This window comes from Mustela lutreola, chromosome 10, assembly GCF_030435805.1.
Source record: "Mustela lutreola isolate mMusLut2 chromosome 10, mMusLut2.pri, whole genome shotgun sequence".
Lineage (NCBI taxonomy): Eukaryota > Metazoa > Chordata > Mammalia > Carnivora > Mustelidae > Mustela > Mustela lutreola.
In genome coordinates, this window is record NC_081299.1 from 93,337,134 (window position 1) to 93,354,938 (window position 17,805).

Below are 17,805 nucleotides of genomic sequence, written 5' to 3' on the forward strand. Positions count from 1 at the left end.
GATCAACTGACTATTACAGATGAAAGATTTAGAACAGTGCCTGGCATTGTAGTAAGCACTAATTTTATCACAGCTTAACCTTGAACAGTACAGGGACAATAACTTCTGACTCTCCAGAAACTTAACTACTAATGACCAGAAGCCTTACTGATAAACAATTGGTCAATATACATTTTGTGTTTTATATTACATACTGTATTCTTACAATAAAAGAAGTTGGAGAGAAGAAAATGTCATTAAGAAAATCATAAGGAAGAGAAAATACATTTACAATACTAATACTGTACTCTGGGTGTGTGTGTGTGTTCCACATATAAATGAACCCTCCCGGTTCAAACCTTTGTTGTTCAAGGGTCAACTGTGTTCATTTTCATTGAGGCTTATCCCAGCTGGCCTCTCTTTCCTTGAAAGGACTCTTAGCATAGGTAACAGTGATAACAAGTCACTTGGATAGTACTTTACAATTTCCCAGAGTGCAGGAGTGATCTCCCTGTGTATAGAAGAATAAAGGGCAGTTCAGAGAGGTTAGGGGGTATCTGAGCTGGACCAAGCCTTCATTAGATGATTCAGTCATCAAGGGGAATGTTTTCCTTTGATGAAATGGATCTGAATGAGAGGACATTATACTCCCGGGGGTGGGGAGAAGTCCTTAAAGGAAGAGGAAAGCTCGGAGAGAGAATCCCAAGCCCCCATGATAAACTTTATCTTCTCACAGTCTTGCTCCCTGGGCCAACGTTAGAAGAATCCCTTTTTGCTCCCTTGCCCGAACATCTAGGCAGATCTTTCAAACTTGACCAGTACCCAACTTCAACACCTCGATGAAACCTGAGCTAGGGAAGTGAGGTCCGGCTCAGCATTTGGGTTAATCATTTATTAAAACTAGGTTAGCAATCATCAAGTGTATAAACACCTGGACCACTTTTGCTGAAACCTGGAGCTAGGGTATCAGGTTGAGCAAATATTTGAACAAGCAGAGAAAAGTCCTTGTGTAAAATGTACTTTTTAACATGGAACTTGCAACCTGCTAGACCCTCTATGCTGGATCCTGGGAAATGGTGTGTTTTCAGCATCTCCTTCCGAAATCCTCCTGGCCCAGCTTCTCAAAAGCAGGAATCCCTGGATCCCTCTGGCTGAATAGGGCCTTCTGCTTGTTAACCAAGTCAATGAGCTGAGAAGACTCCAGCTGTTCCTCAGGCAGTAGCTCCCTCTTGCCCAGGCTAATCAGATGGGAACAGAAGAGGTGTGGGAACACGCAGTGGAGGGAGCTCCCTAGGGCAGGCCAACAAGGGTGTAACTAGGAGATTCTCTGATCTAGGAACTCATTTGGTGCCTCAGAAAGAAGAAAGGATCAGTTGAGGTATAAGACTTAACTGGAAGGGAGAGAAAGAAACTTTCAATCCTTATTTAAAATCTCATGACAAGGGGCCCCTGGGTGGCTCAGTCGTTAGGCGTCTGCCCTCAGCTCAGGCCATGATCCCAGGATCCTGGGATCCAGCCCTGCATCGGGCTCCCTGCTCAGTGGGAAGCCAACTCTCCCTCTCCCACTTCCCCTGCTTTGTTCCTCTCTTGCTGTCTCTCTCTGTCAAATAAATAAGTAGATAGACAGATAAAATCCCATGACAAGGGACGCCTGGGTGGCTCAGAAGATTGAGCATCAGACTCTTGGCTTTGGCTCAGGTCATGATCTCCGGGTCATGAGGTTGGGCTCCGCGCTCAGCAAGCAGTCTACCTGAGAGTCTCTCTCTCCCTCTGGCCCTTTCCCCTGGGCTCTCTCTCTCTCTCAAACAAATAAAAACATCTTTTTTTTTTTTTTTTTTAAATCTCATAACAGTTAACAAATAAAAATAATTCCCACAAACACAGGGAGTAATAGTTACCAGCATTTAGTGAGCCCCTACTTGCAATGTACCAAGAACGTGCTGGCTCAGGTAAGGTAGATATTATTATTCATGCTCTACGGAGGAGAGCTCTACGAGTCAGAGAGGTTCAGTAGCTTGCCTAAAGTGACACAGCTACTAAATGGAACGGGATCCAAACCCAGATCGTAATACTGAAAATCTCATTTCAGTCTATCACATGCCCTGTCAGGTAATCTACAGAGAGAGGATGGCACACTTGTATCAAATGCTTGCCTGCAGGTGACACAGCAGTCACCTTAGAAATGACAGTGACAGGGGCGCCTAGGTGGCTCAGTGGGTTAAGCCGCTGCCTTCGGCTCAGGTCATGATCTCAGGGTCCTGGGATCGAGTCCCGCATCGGGCTCTCTGCTTGGTGGGGAGCCTGCTTCCCTTCCTCTCTCTGCCTGTCTCTCTGCCTACTTATGATTTCTCTCTGTCAAATAAATAAATAAAATCTTAAAAAAAAAAAAAGAAATGACAATGACAGGAGCAGTAGTAATAGTGCTGCACTAGTCCTCTATGAAGCAGTGGTTTCCTTTCTTTTATTTTCTTTTTTTTTAAGATTTTAAGATTCCATTTATTTATTTGACAGAGAGAGACAAAAGCAGGGGGAGTGGGAGAGGGAGAAGCATGCTTCCCGCTGAGCAGGAGCCCCATGTGGGGTTTGATCCCAGGACTCTGGGATCACAACCCGAAGTGGAAGGCAGACACTCAATGACTGAGCCACCCAGGTGCCCGAAGCAGTGGTTCTCATTCTGGAGAAAATAAATTCCCTGGTTTAAAAAAATTTTTTTTAAAGTTTAAAAAATTAATTTGCATAAGTTACATATATTTTTCTGGAAAAACCAAACTGGTCTTTTGTTTCAGTTTCTCAAAATGTTTTTAATTCCAAAAAGGTGAAGTCCACTGCTTTAAAGAGGGATACACTGAAATAGTTCTTGCCATTCAAGCATTCACAGGGTTAAAGCAGAGCTAACATAGAGAGAGTAGAATAAATAAAATGATAGTTGATACCTTCTTTATTAGGAACAGGTCAAGGGTTAGAGATAGTGGCAGGATGTTTGGGGGAGGGGAAAGTGGAAAAAACTCTTTGTCTTAAGTGGAGTTGGAGGAAATGACCACCTTATTTGTGGAGAGTGGGTGCCTGGAGAAAGGGAAACGCCGAAGGTGGAAGGCCTTCATTGGAGGGAGATATTCAGAGAAAATGCAGGGAAAGAATTGGAATAAGAGTATGAAGACACTGTCCTAAGCTTTCCTAAGATTTGCTGTAATCCTTCAGGAGTGGAAAAAAACACCTGCACAGGATTATGAAGCAAATGGAACATGGCAGGTCTCAAAAAACCGCGTTAGTTGTGGTTAGCCTGGAAGATGCTGTCTCTGGCTCCCCACCCCTCTCACTGGCCCGCTGGCGCGTCCCCTTCCTGATGCCCTGCCCGCCAGTGCCTTCTCATAGCACCAGGGACAGGTGCAAAGGGGGTATCTGAGTGGGGCTTTAGGTTCTGGAAGCGAAGCAGAAGGAAGGGTGGGTGGGCTGGATTTTCTTCTTCCCGCAATACCTGTGTTTGTGTGCTGTACCCCAGGGTCTTGGAGGCCCTAGGGTCATGAGCAAGTGATGAAGAGCTCTGATTTCTTACGTGACTTCACCTATTTGTCCTTGCTTTTACAATTTAGAGAAGGGATCCTCCTCCTGCAAAGTGCGCCCGGCCTGCACGGATAAAGATTACTTCTATACTCACACAGCCTGTGATGCCAATGGAGAGGTGGGTAGCATGGTCTTGGAGCCCCTTGGCCCCCAGATAGCTCCTTTGCCCACTCCTTGGGCTTTACTACATTTGGGGCTCCAGAAGTCAGTGGAGCTGGCAGGGAGAAAATCCCACAGACCTCTGTGGGGACTCCAGGGCCTGGGAGGGGGAGTGGGGAGGCAAAGCGAGATGGCCTCTTTCATCTTCAGGTCAGAAACTGTTTTTGCCCCATTTGTTCCACTGCTTATTCACACATGCTCTGTTGCAAAAAAGCCATTGCATTTTCTTTTGCTTGGTTTCTCCCATTCGCTTGGCGCCTCTGGGCCATGGTGCTCTTATTTCCTCATGGAACTCATCAGACCTGTCCCCTCAGCGCTGCTTTTGTCGGCTGGCAAAGGGAATTCATTCCCATTTCCTGTCTCACTGGAGAATGGGCTGACTGTTCTGTCTCTGCTGGTTCCTTCTTTCCCCCAGGCTTTCTGCCTCAGAGAGTCTTTCCTTTGTAGTCTGCGTCACCTCTGAGTCAGCAGGCGTGATTTGAGAACAAATGCTCTGCCAGGCCTTGTGCCCCGGCTGGGGGTCACGTGATGAAGGCTCCTGCCCTGCCCTCCCAGAGCTCACTGTTCTGGGAGGGAAGGTGAGAGATGAGAACAGGAGGAGGAAGTGCAGGGGCCTGGGGGCCTCCGGGAGAGCCGTGACCAGGACTGGGGAGCCAGGGAAGGCCTTTCAGAGGAGGTCACATGTTCAAAAGTCATTTACTGTGCCTGTGCCTGGTACCTCCCATACAGCAGTTAACCAAACAGGGTGGGGGAACATCTACTTTTACGGGGCTTCTTTCTTGCTGGGGAGCAAGTGGAAAGAGAGACAACAGATAAAACATAAATAAGAGTATATCAGATGGTAGTGAGTGGAAGCAAAAAATTAAGAAAAGATGAAAAGACAGAGAATGACAAAGGGTGACAATGCTGTTTTAGAGAGGGTTGGGATGACATTTGAGGACGTAACATTTGAACAGAGACCTGAGTGAGACAAGGGGTGGCCACGGTGGTTTCTGTGCACACAGCACATGTGGAGGAGGCTGACTTGTGTCCAGCAAATTCGAGGAACAGCAGAAAGTGAGCTAGGATGGCTCAGGGGCACGAGTGGAAGGATTTGTTTTAGATCAGAGGTTCCAGATGAATTGTCTGTATCCCTAAACCACAGCCTCTCAGAAAGATAGAAGTTGGGAAATTTGCATTCAGCGTTAAGCATAGGCTTGGCTATTATTAGGATGCGTAAGTGTTTCCTGGTTGGGCGGCTGGATGAATTCTCCTCTTGCCAGATAAGCATGGGATAAAGTCTGGTCCTTAGCAGTGATTGCTTTTCATCATCCTCTCTTACTCCTCACCCTTCCCCACACCTGCCCTCGTGTTTCGAGCATCGTTCTCTCCCCCAGTAGCCGAGGGAGAATGGCTACACATCTCATCAGTTTTACCTCTGTTGTGCAGTGTCTGGGATTCTGTATGACCTTGTAAAAATCATTTTCATCTTCTTGGCATCAATTGACTCACTAATTAAATGGGGACGTTGAATCCTGCTGCTCTTCTCCCCCCTTGGCATAACATGGGGCTGAATGTGGTGGTCTTTGCTTCCTTCTGCTCCAGTATCCTCTCCTAACCTCCAGCCAAGGCCCTCTGGAGGGGCAGCGAGCTCTGCTGCCTGCCAGCGGGGGCGTCTGCCCTTGCCAGAACAGCCTGGGGCCTCTGGATGCTCAGCGGGGCCAGAGCCATTGCTCCTCCTGGCAGCCCAGCCAAGGCTCAGGGGAGGAGCCCTGCAGCATGAGTGCACAGGAGTATGCATTCATCAGGATTGCCTCGCAGAGCTCTCACGCCTGCACTGGCTCTGCTCTGTCTCATGCTTTCATTTTGTCTTCTAAACTGTATTTTTAAATCAAGGGCCATAACTTGAGTCCACTCCCATGATCGCCCTTATGGTCTTTGCCGTGCCTTGGTGGTTCCCCAGGGACAGGTTGACCAGTCCTCCGGGTCTGCTGCATGTGCTGCTCCAGGAGATGGCCCCAGTCAGTGTTCCTGCTCCCCAGACCCTTCTGTCCATCAGACTCGGGGGACAAGCAGGAAGAGAGCACCCAGGTTAGAGCCCAAGTTTGGGGCTCTGGCCATTGGCTGCTCTTCACGGTGGAATGGAGAGGGTCAGGAGAGGAGCCCCAGGACCCAAGACAGCACAGGCTCCTCTTAAGACTTGTCCTTTCTTATGCTGAGTAAAGTGGATGGATGCCTTATTGGTCCACCTTTTCACATGCATTGCTGTGCTGCCAGGAGCAGAGCATCCTCCCTTCAATGCAATTTGCTCTTGTAGATTACACCTTTTATCTCTGACTTGGCCCAAGGGCCACACAAGTAGCTTTCCCCTGCGGAACCAGGAGCCTCCCCATGTCATCCCCTCTTCTGTATCCCATACCTCCATCAAAAGAGTAGGGATGGCCCTATGGAGTGACAGATACAGTGTTTTCCTTGTCCACTGATCTGATGGCTGACCGTTCCTCTTCCCATTACCCCCAACTTCATCGAGATGTAATTGATGCATAACTTTATGTAAGTTTAAGGTGCCCACTGTATTCATTTGATATACTTATATATTGCAAAATGCTGACCACCATAGCATTAATTAACACCTCCATGATATCACATAATTATCCTTTTGTGTGGTGAAAACATTTAAGATCTACTCTCTAAGCAGCTCTCGGGTATATACAGTAGTATAGTACTATTAACTGTAATCACCTTGATGCAACTTAGTGCCCCAGAACTTACTGGTCTTATAACTGGAAGTTTGTAGCCCTTGGCCAACATTGTCCCTTTTGTCTTGATGTCCCATCAAGACAGTATCCATCCACCCACGCAGATTGTTCTTACGCGACTGTTGTCCTTGCTAGATGGTGAGCCCCTTAAGGGAAGGAGCCATGTCTCTTCCCAGTTCTGGCACACAAGTGTAGTAGGCTTCTATACATGTCTACTGAATAAATGCAAAAGCAAGAAAAATACTTGGAAGACACATGGAGACATCCCTTTTTATGTTTTGGGATTTTCATCAGCTACTTTTCCTGTGACCTTGGTAGTCATAAGATGCTACACTGGAACCAGAGCTTTCTCTGGAGACAACTGGTCCTTCCCTTCTCCCTGTCACACATGTCCTCGCTGAGTATACCCTTCTTCATCCAGGCAACACTTAGCGGATATTTACTGAGCACGGCCATGTGCCGGGCTCTGGGCCAGGAGCATGGAATATATTGGTGACCAGAAGGGGGTCCCCTACCCTCATGAAACTTTCATCGTAGACCCGAGTACCCCCTACCACCACCACTCTAATAAAGATGTGCTAAATCCCACACAGGCTGAGCCATTCTTCATCCGTTTCTGCAGACCCAGCTCATGTACAAATGGGCCCAGCCGAAGATCTGTGGAGAGGATCTCGAGGGGGCCGTGAAGCTGCCTGCCTCTGGGGTGAAGACCCGCTGCCCGCCCTGCAACCCGGGCTTCTTCAAAACCAACAACAGCAGCTGTGAGCCCTGCCCTTACGGCTCTTACTCCAACGGCTCTGGTAACCTCTCTGTCTGCGTCCTGTCCATTCCCATGTCCCCTACCTGGGTGGGTGGCGTGGCACTCAGAGTGGTCAGTGGAACGTGCACACTGCCCACCACTGTTGTCCCTTGTCTGAGGGACGGCAGCTCCCATCAGGGTGGCTGCGGCCTCATTGCTAAAGGCACGGATCTTGTGGTTCCCCCAGATTGCAGCCACTGTCCAGCTGGGACTGAGCCAGCAGTAGGATTCGAATACAAATGGTGGAACACGCTGCCCTCGAACATGGAAACCACAGTCCTCAGTGGGATCAACTTTGAGTACAAGGGCATGACTGGTGAGTACCTCCTCACCGCAGTGAGCTGTCAGCTCCCTGCTGACCCGGAGCTCTCCCGCTTCACATTTCTTCATAACAGTGATATCCCCAGAAAAATGAGCTAATCACGCCACGTATCCTCTGGAATGTTCCACTCCCCATGGACGTTCGTTCTGCCAGACCTTAGTTTTGTAGATAGAACCAGAGCTAGCAACCATGTGCACACACTCCAAAGGGCTTGCTCTAAGATCTTCAGAGTCTTTGACCGAAGTAGCAGGATAGATAACATGGTTTTGCTTTGGTGGTGGGTCTGGATGCCTCAAAGGACAGTGTTCTCTCTCTCTCTCTCTCTCTCTCAGAGTGTCAGCTGGGTGCATGTTTCCCTGCACCTGGGACCCCTGGGACACTGACTCTCCCCTCTCCTTTTCCAGGCTGGGAGGTGGCCGGTGATCACATATATACAGCTGTTGGAGCCTCAGACAATGACTTCATGATTCTCACCCTGGTTGTGCCAGGATTCAGGTGAGGGATACAGAGCTAAAGGAAGCCCACACCACCTTGACCACATCCAAGTCCCACATAGCTTGGAGTGTTGTAGAGGAGAGGGTTCTGGCGTGTGGAAGCATGAGTTCAGAACAGAGGGGAGCAGGGTAGTGGTCTGAGAGCATTAACCTGAATGTTCAGGTGGTTTCCTAGTTGCTGCCCACACTGGCGGACCTCCCGCTGGCACTCTCTCACACCTGGCTTCTCTCATGGATTGGCCACACGCTCGCTACTTGAATTCTCCCTCTTCACGCCATCAGATAAAATGTTACAAACAAACGCACAACTTTTAAAAAGAAGGCCAGGGGTGCCTGTGTGGCTCAGTCGGTTAAGCATCCGACTCTGGATTTCGGCTCAGGTCATGATCTCATGGTTGTGGGATGGAGCCCCGCATTGTGCTCTGAGCTCAGGAGGGACTCTGCTTGAGATCCTCTCTCTCCCTCTGCCCCTCCCCACTGTGTACTTTCTCTCTCTCTAAAATAAGTAAATAAACCCAAAGTAAATAAATAAATAAATAAATTTTTAAAAATTTACAAAGAAGGCCAGAAGTATCCACAGACAGTTCGTCTTCATTTGGGACAAGAAGACTGAAATGGATGGCTCTTGCTGTCATAATGATCCCCATATCCCAAGAAGACCTAGGACATTAAGCAATGCGTTTGCCATTAAAATAAAGACTACAGGCAATGTGGTGTGGTGAAAAGAACACTCTACTGAAAACAGGCACTTGAACTTCACCAGTTACTGGCTTTGTGAATTCGGGGAAGTCACCATGCTGCTGTAGGCTTCAGGCTCCTCGTTGGTAAAACAGGGGGATTGATAGTCTGTGACTTTGGACTAACTCAGGTTGAGATGATTTTTCCAGCCCAGTGGTTAGCATAACTGTGTAGATAGGAGTTGGGACTGGTGGTTCTTAGGACACAAGCAAATGGCCAAGGACAAAAGAAAAGCCATAAATGGATTTCCAAAGCCAAAGTGAATTCTTCTGCCCATATGAGCTTTCAAGATGAGGGAGGACTGCTGAATGCATTTCCCTATTGCCAGTCTGGCTTCTCCATTATCTTCTTCAAGCTCCCTCCTTTCCATCACTGGCACAGTGCTCAAGCCCATGGTAGTTGCTCAAAAGGAATAATGTCTCTTCTCTTAATTTACTTACTTAATTTACTCAGCTTATCGCTGAGCAGTGTAAATTAATTTATAACCCATTTGCAGGGTGAGCTCGGTTCTTAGGCTTTGGAGGGATGGGGGTAACATTCCCAAAAGGACATTTTAATTTGCAAAGCTGACTGCTCCAGTAGAGTGGTTCCTCACCTCTTCCACTCACCACCCCTACCCCACCTGCCCCCTGGGGCTTGGCTCTGTCTTCCCAAAAGAAGGACCAGCCTGAGAACTTGGTTGAAGAGATGACAAATTGAAATATCTGCTCATTTGACCCGAGAAAATCTCTCACCACCCCAGAGAGTGAGCTGCTAAGTGCATGTAGGTACTCTGGAACCTTGATGTGTTTCTGCATCACCTGGGAATCACGTTAACGTGCAGATTCTGATTCAGTGGGTCTGTGTGGGGGGCCTGAGGTTCCGGGCCTCTGATAAGCTCGGGTGAGGGCGATGCTGCTGGTCTGAGGACCCCACTCTGCTAGTGAGATTCTAGAGCATGTTACAAAGCACTCCTCCCTCTGTTATGCCCTTGGATCGCACCACAGTGATGGAAGGTAAATAAGAAAGGTATTATCACCTTCATTTTACAGATGAGGAAACTGCAATTTGATCGCATAGCCAGGTGGCAGAATTGGACTTAATCTGTGCTCTTTCCAAAGTCCTCAGAACTTAATCCTGTCCCCCAGCAGACCTTTTGCTGCTGTCTGGGCTCTTCAGGAAGCACTGCCTGGTCTTGGGAGCTGACTTTTCATTTCTGCCCCCACAGACCTCCACAGTCAGTGACGGCAGACACAGAGAATAAAGAGGTGGCCAGGATCACATTTGTCTTTGAGACCATCTGTTCTGTGAATTGTGAGCTCTACTTCATGGTGGTATGTTTCCCTTTCTTTGTCTGCTGTGGGGCTTCGGGGAACTATTGTGAAGGTTGGCTCCCTTTGGCCATCAACATAACTGACCGCCGGCCCCCTTTGGTGCGCCAGTGTAACTGATGGCCCTGTTTATAGTAACTTCACAGAAGGGCCTAGACTGTCCTTCAGGGACTTCACAGTTTAACATGGGTCTGACCGACTGTTCTGACCACCGGGATGGCAGCAGTATGGGAACACTGCCCCCCCACCCCCCCATGCACACCAGCCAGCCACCCAGCCACTGTGCCTTCTTCACTTATCTATCTTGGATTCAGGGTGTGAATTCTAGGACCAATACTCCCGTGGAGACATGGAAAGGTTCCAAAGGCAAACAGTCTTACACCTATATCATTGAGGAGAATGCTACCATGAGCTTCACCTGGGCCTTCCAGAGGACAACTTTTCATGAGACGGTAAGCTGCTGCCCTTCTCCAGACCCCTGGCTTCCAGAAGAGACCTCTGAGCCAGGATAATTCCTGGAAGTAGCTTAAGTATGAGTGTGAGGTTCAGAACCCAAAGGTTCGAAGGATCTGAAAGAGTCAAGCACGGAACGGCCTATTCCCACCCCTGAGAAGCATCTGGCCTTGTCCAAATGACTTCCCAGCAAGATGGCACTAAAAGTTCAAGTACATTTTTTGTCCCCTTTCACAAGGAAGAGACCTGCTTTTTTCATGTAATGGTATCTACTGCATATTTCTCCTGTGGCACTTAATATTTTTATAGAACATTTAGAATGGGCTCGTGTTGGTTTAATGTGACACAAAATGTTCACAAAGGACTACTCTTCAGTGAAGAAGAATAGTATGCTTCTCAGATTTTTCTCAAGTACTGGAGGGTAAAGAGGGTTAAGTAGTCATTTGCTATTTCTAGAGAACCCAATTGCTGCTGACATCTCAGGCCTCTCCCCTCTCTCCTCCCGTTTCCAGGGCAGGAAGTACACCAATGATGTCGCCAAAATCTACTCCATCAATATCACCAACGTCATGGACGGGGTGGCCTCCTACTGCCGTCCCTGTGCCCTGGAAGCCTCTGACATGGGCTCCTCCTGCACCTCTTGTCCTCCTGGCTACTACATTGATCGGGACTCAGGAACCTGCCACTCCTGCCCCCCGAACACAATCCTGAAGGCCCACCAGCCTTACGGCATCCAGGCCTGTGTGCCCTGCGGTCCAGGGACCAAGAGCAACAAGGTGCCAACCATGTATCATGCATTCTAACCTTGGATCTCTGAATGGACCACCTCAGAGGGTGCCAGGACCTGGGGGGGGGGGGGGGGGCTCTTGAGGGGTCGATAGCCAAGCATTCCCTGTAGCTCACTCCCAGGTTAGAGTCCTTGAGGATACCTGCCCAGGCTTTGAGCGTGGAGAGCAAGTTCTTAGCTGCAGAGAAGTTGGTTTTCAGGGTCTAGGCCTCAGCCATGACAAGTCTCATCTTCACGGGGTGGGTTAGGGAGATCTGTGACCATCCGGTCCAGAGGGTTATTTGGCATCTCTGCAGAGACCTAAAGGGAAGGAATGAGAGCTTGGGCTCACATTCAGCCTACTTCAGTGCAGCCTGTTGTCATGGGAGTTGGCCCCCCTCTCCTTTGGGAAGGCAACCCACCATCGCTGGGACATACGGTTAACTGGCATTGCTGTCTTCTATCCTAGAGGTTTTTTCTAAAGTAAAATAACAGTGCTGTTGCCCCCATGCACTTTCTGAAGCTAAGAAAGTACTATGATGAAAAGTTCTTAAGTATTCATTAACGCTTTATTTATTTATTTATTTATTATTAACATATAATGTATTATTTGCCCCAGGGATACAGGTCTGTGAATCATCATTCATTCACAATTCACAGCACTCACCAGAGCACATACCCTCCTCAGTGTCCATCACGCAGCCACCCCATCCTTCCCACCCCCCTCCCCTCCAGCAACCCTCAGTTTGTTTCCTGAGATTAAGAGTCTCTTGCGGACAGGGAGGGAGACAAATCATTAATCCTTTTTAAATGAACTTATATTTTACTTATCACAGACACATCGATACACAAACATCTGTGAGGCATTATTTATACAGTCTGCAAATGCTGCTTAGTTTAGCTGTGCAGTAAATGCCACAGTTCTGAGACCTGGGGAACCTCTTCCAGGCACCCCAGGCCTTTGCTGCAAACTTCGTCCCCTAGGGCTCCCTCTGCCGCTGAGGGAGGGAATGACAGTTGCATAAGGCTGCTGCTGAACGGAGATTCTAGAAAGGAGTAAGGTGTTTATGGGGTTTATGGAATGTAGTCCCCTCTTTTTAAAGATTTATTTATTTATTACTTATTATTATTTATTATTATTATTATTTATGCCAAAGAGGGAGAGAAGGAGAGCAAGAGGACAGAGAGAGAGGGAGAGAAGCTGACTTCATGCTGAGCACAGAGCCCCTTGTGGGGCTCCATTTCACGACCCACAAGATCAGGACCCATAAGGTCATGACCTGAGCCAAAAGCACCCAGGTCCCCTAAATCCCCTCTGAGGCTCAGCGTCCTGCAGAGAACCTGGGAGAGAGGAGGCAGGCTTCAGTGACTTTTAAATGGGGCACGGGAAAGGCTTATAGCTTCTCTTCTGCCATCCGGAATACCCTTCTAGTTCGCGCCTCCCTGTCTTCTGCTAAAAAGCAAGAAGGGGCTACCTTAAGTCCTCAGAGAGAGTTCAGCCATCTAGGCAGAGAGACAAGGCTATAAAATCTGTCTGAATTCCTTACTGAAAAATAGTAGACTCGGGTCTGTATACCATATGCGTGCTAACAAGTGCACTGTGGGATGTACATAACCCTCACTAGCCCATTTCCCTTATTTTAATGCCCACCCAATCCTTTCGTCTGCTTCTCTCACTCCTGAACTGGACCAGGCTGGGGATAATAGCTGCCACTCTCCATACAGTCCCCTTCAGGCCCCGCCCAAACAGCCCACCTGACCGAGCCTTTCCCCTCAGATCCACTCTTTGTGCTACAATGACTGCACCTTCTCCACCAGCACTCCGACCAGGGGGTTGGACTACAACTTCTTGGCTTTGGCAAACACCGTCTCTCTGGCTGGAGGGCCAAGCTTCACTTCCAAAGGGCTGAAATATTTCCACCACTTTACCCTCAGTCTGTGTGGAAACGAGGTAAGCTGTGTGAGTGTCGGGGCATCATATCGAAATGGGACACCGGAGGGTCAGAGCCAGAGATGGACACAGGCGCAAAGCCAAAAATCCAGGCAGCAGGCGACTGAGAAGACGCCAGCGTTTCTAAGTGATGATAATTCCCTCGGAGGACGTTTTCCTCTAAAATTAAATCATTTGGAATATAAACATTTAGGAAAATAAAGGTGTTTGAGTTAAGATATTCATTTACTCCTACCTGACTTTAATTCTTTCAAACTGAATATTAAAAAGCAATGCCAGAGGAAGATTTTTTTTTCCCTTTAAAGAGCAGTCTGAGCAGTCTTCACTAATCAAGGCATTTGACATTTGTTCCCTAAAGACTGGATAAAATAGTAGTTCATCTCTAAGAAACTTTGTGGGCAGTTTTTTAAAAGGGATGTGAAAGGCTTTCCAGGATATGGGAAGAATGTTACCTTTAGGCATTTCACGCTGCTGTAAATGTGTTGGATGTACAAGTCAAAGACAGAAATGTAAAGAGTAATCCCAGCACTACAGCACTTAACTAAATTACAAACAAGCCAGGATTAGCAGTCGGAGAGATAGTTTCAAATGCAGCAAAATAAAGGGCATCTTGAGCCTTTAGTCTGAGACCCTGTGTGGCAGTGAGACCTCACTTAACACACAGTCTTCTACCACCTTCTGGAACATGTGAAAAAAAGTTGATTTGTGTTTGTATAGAGAACACGCCAAGAAATAAACCAATCAATGTTCTATGGCAATTATATCTTAATTTAAAAAAAGAAATAATCTATGGAAGATTAGAGATGCATGTCTCTATCTTGTTTTTACAAGTCTTTGAAGTTCAAATGAAGCTTCCAAGGAGTTAGTGGTAACTCAGAAACTGAGGCTGATTAAAGCAAGATCCATGTAGCAAAAGTTTCATTCAGTGAGTGGGGAGAGAGATGAAGACAGGGAATTTGGAGAGATTGACTTTTTGGTTTTTTCCCCTTTATTCTTTTCAGAAATGTCTCCTGTTGCTGTCACACTACTGTCAGTTCAAAGACAAAAATGGGTCTTTGTTTTACCATAACGCAAAGGTTTCTTTCTGTTCTCTTGTCCCTAATTTCTTACAATCTGAAAAATAAACTAAGAATCACCAGATTTAGCAATTGACATAACTTCACTTGTAATAAAATTTAGAATATTGGAAATCTGACAGGGTAAGTGCTTAGGACACTTCCATTCTTAAACATTTTATTAAGCTTTTAATTTTAATTCCAGTATAGGTAGTTAACATACATTACTAGAATGTAACGTAGTATTACCTTAGTTTCAGGAGTACAATGTAGTGATTCGACACTTCCATACATCACCTGGTGCTCATCACAAGTACATTCCTTAGTCTCCATCACCTGTTTCACCCACCCTCCCACCCATCAGCTTGTTCTCTATAGTTTAGAGTCTCTTTCCTGCTTTGCCTCCCTCGCTCTCTCTCTCTTTTTTCCTTTGTTCATTTATTTTGTTTCTTAAATTCCACATATGAGTGAAATCATATAGTATTTGTCTTTCTCTGACTGGTTTATTTCTCTTAGCATAATACTCTCTAGCTCCAGCCATGTTGTTGCAAAAGGCAGAATTTCATTCCTTTTTATGGCTGAATAATACTCCATTGTGTATATATGCCACATCTTCTTTATCCATTAATTTATCAGTGGGTACTTGGGCTGCTTCCACAATTTGGCTTTTGTAAATAATGCTGCAATAAACTTAGGGGTGTACATATCCTTTTGAATAAGTGCTTTTGTATTTATTCTTTGGGTTTAGTACACTCAAATTTAAAGTAGTGAACAAATGATTTTATGCTGACACATTATATACTGATATTCCATAAATGTAATGTCGTTGAAGGAATAATACCTCAGTATTTCCTCTATTACAAAATCTCCAGGAAGAAGGAGACTTAATCTTACCATCTTCCAGAGTTCTCTACAGTGAGGGTTGTTAGAGAACATTTTATTTCTTGTCATGTTTTCTACATAAACACAGACTTTCTTCACTTGGTCCTTTTTTTTTTTTTTTTTTTTTTTTTTTTTTTTTTTTTTAGTGGATTAGGTTCCAATTATTTCTAAGATGTCCTATCTCAAGGCAGGGAGGGGGCTAGTTGTGCGGTCTGTTTTAACTGCTGGGAATCTGTCTGGAAAGTGCTCTCACGACAAGCACTAAGGGAGATAGAGAGGGAATGTGAGCCAAGCCAGATGTTCAAAAACTTCAGAGACTCGGTTATATATTTCAGTATCTATCTAGAAATCTGGCTAGGAGAAGGAAGACTATTAACTGGTGGGCTGGTAGATTAGAACTCCAGGTCTTTGCCACCATCCCGACCCTGCTTATATGAGGCTCCCACGTGACTCCGAGGAAACAAAAAGGCTTGGCGACCTCTGGGCCAGAGTTCCAGAAACTAGGACACCGAGGCCTTATTTTTAGCTTTAAAAAAAAAAAAAATGTGTCTTGTAATTAGATCTAGGATGAAATCATTCCACTGCAGCATACCACTGGAAGGCTGAAATTTCAGATGTGAAAGCAATGTGCCCTCTTCCCCTTTGGGAATTGTGTGACCATTCACTCCTTCCCATTCCTTCCTCCCTACGTCCCCCTACCCAGGGTAAGAAAATGTCCGTGTGTGCCGACAATGTCACCGACCTCCGGATTCCTGAGGGTGAGTCGGGTTTCTCCAAATCCATCACAGCCTACGTCTGCCAGGCGGTCATCATCCCCCCGGAGGTGACAGGCTACAAGGCTGGAGTGTCCTCGCAGCCTGTCAGCCTCGCCGACCGTCTTATCGGTGAGTGACCCAGCTGCTCCAGCCTGTGTGAGTGTGTGAGTGTGTGTGAGTGTGTGTGAGTGTGTAAGAGAGAGTGAGGCTACCAGGCTCTGAGATAAAAAGGCCCCAGATGAGGGGCCCACCCTCTTGATCTCTGTTTTGTATTCCATCCTGGGGCCTCTGACAAACCTTGGTTTACCCTTTCATGAGCCAGTCGGGAATGTGAGGAGATGGAGGAAGGTTGGATGTTGACAGGTATTGGAAGAATTGAAGTGATTGCTGGCTCATGCTACTAGTGACAACTAATTAGGAGCTCTAATTTGGCAGGGGTGACAACAGATATGACTCTGGATGGAATCACCTCCCCAGCTGAACTTTTCCACCCGGAGTCCTTGGGAATACCGGACGTGATCTTCTTTTATAGGTGAAGATGAGAGACCAGGCCGATGCAAGGGAAACCTAGCCCCGCCACCGTTTCTGGTGCATCCCTCTCTCCAGCCACCTACTTATCAAGCCAGAACATGTCCGATGTCTAGCAGATTGACCCAGCCATGACAGCTACAGGCTGGGAGTTCACTGGTCCCAGCTTCTGGGGTATTATTGGGGCAGGTCTGCCCTGGAGGCAGGGAGAAATATGGGATTATCTGTGGCTGACTTCCCTTCCTGCCTTAGGAGACTCGGGTGTTATGCCTATGCTAACCTCTCCTGGACCAATGCCTTTCCCCTGATCAGCTCTCCCCGATCCCCACTCTCACAGTGTATAAACCAACTCCTGTGCACCCCCAAGTCCTGACTTCCCCAGCAAGGGAACTGTTTGGTGCTGACCTCACTTAGTGACTCCCCAATGAAACAGGTGAGTGACTTCTACCCCCACCGGGGGCTGGCTTGCTCTGCAGGTCCAATGACGTGACCCAGTCCTGCAGTTCTGGGAGATCGACCACCATCCGTGTCCGATGCAGTCCACTGAAACCCGCTCCTGGACGTCTGTCGCTGCCAAGGTAAAGGGGTGTGTAACAAGGTCTCCCTTCTTTGGACTCATTTCATCCCAAGAGTCAAAGAGAAAACACTCTGAGAGGCATGAGCGGGCTATTGGGGACACAGTCATGACTTCAAATTCTCAATCTTCAGGTGTCAGAAGTGGGGCAGAAGGAAGAGTCCAAGCTATTCTCACAATCCCATACCATTACGGGGACAGCTAGGCACAGCTATTGGATTCATGTCCTCCAGTTACCAGCTATGTTATCGTGGATACATTTCTTATCTTCTCTGGGTCTCTTGTTCCTTATCTGTAAAATGAGGATAACAAGAAGTTCCCTCAGGGGGTGATCTTGAGGCTTCAGTGAGACCAGGAGACTTGTGGACTTCTTGTGGTGTCTGGTGTGTACTTGCTATTATTAGGAGGAGTAACAGTTTTAGCAATCTCTGCGTAATCAAAAGACCCAATTATGAGTTTAATAGCTGGGTGCGCTGAATTGAGAATTCTGGAACCAATTTGATTGCAGGACCCTTCCCCCACCTCCTTCTTTCCCCCAACTAACATGTTGAGGGGCGCTAATGTCTTGAGGAAGATGGTTTGGAGAATGCTGTTTCTTTCTTTTTTTAAGATTTTATTTATTTATTAAAGAGAGAGAGAGACAGAGAGACAGAGCACAAACAGGGGGGAAGGGTAGAAGGAGAAGCAGGCTCCCTACTCAGTGGGGAGCCCAACTCAGGGCTTGATCCCAGGACCCTGGGA

At 47.1% G+C, this 17,805-nt stretch overlaps 1 protein-coding gene across 4 annotated transcripts in view; it reads left to right on the plus strand.

Moving 5' to 3' along the window:
* Positions 1-17,805, plus strand: part of ELAPOR1 (endosome-lysosome associated apoptosis and autophagy regulator 1) — a 68,659-nt gene that overhangs the window by 47,771 nt on the left and 3,083 nt on the right. For all 4 annotated transcript variants that reach the window (XM_059137991.1, XM_059137992.1, XM_059137994.1 and 1 more), the window contains exons 8-18: positions 3,570-3,658; positions 7,060-7,237; positions 7,424-7,552; positions 7,963-8,053; positions 9,998-10,103; positions 10,415-10,552; positions 11,066-11,329; positions 13,097-13,270; positions 15,911-16,091; positions 16,398-16,494; positions 16,967-17,068. In XM_059137991.1, the coding sequence (XP_058993974.1) occupies positions 3,570-3,658; positions 7,060-7,237; positions 7,424-7,552; positions 7,963-8,053; positions 9,998-10,103; positions 10,415-10,552; positions 11,066-11,329; positions 13,097-13,270; positions 15,911-16,091; positions 16,398-16,494; positions 16,967-17,068 (1,549 nt within the window). The remainder of the gene's footprint in view (positions 1-3,569; positions 3,659-7,059; positions 7,238-7,423; positions 7,553-7,962; positions 8,054-9,997; positions 10,104-10,414; positions 10,553-11,065; positions 11,330-13,096; positions 13,271-15,910; positions 16,092-16,397; positions 16,495-16,966; positions 17,069-17,805) is intronic.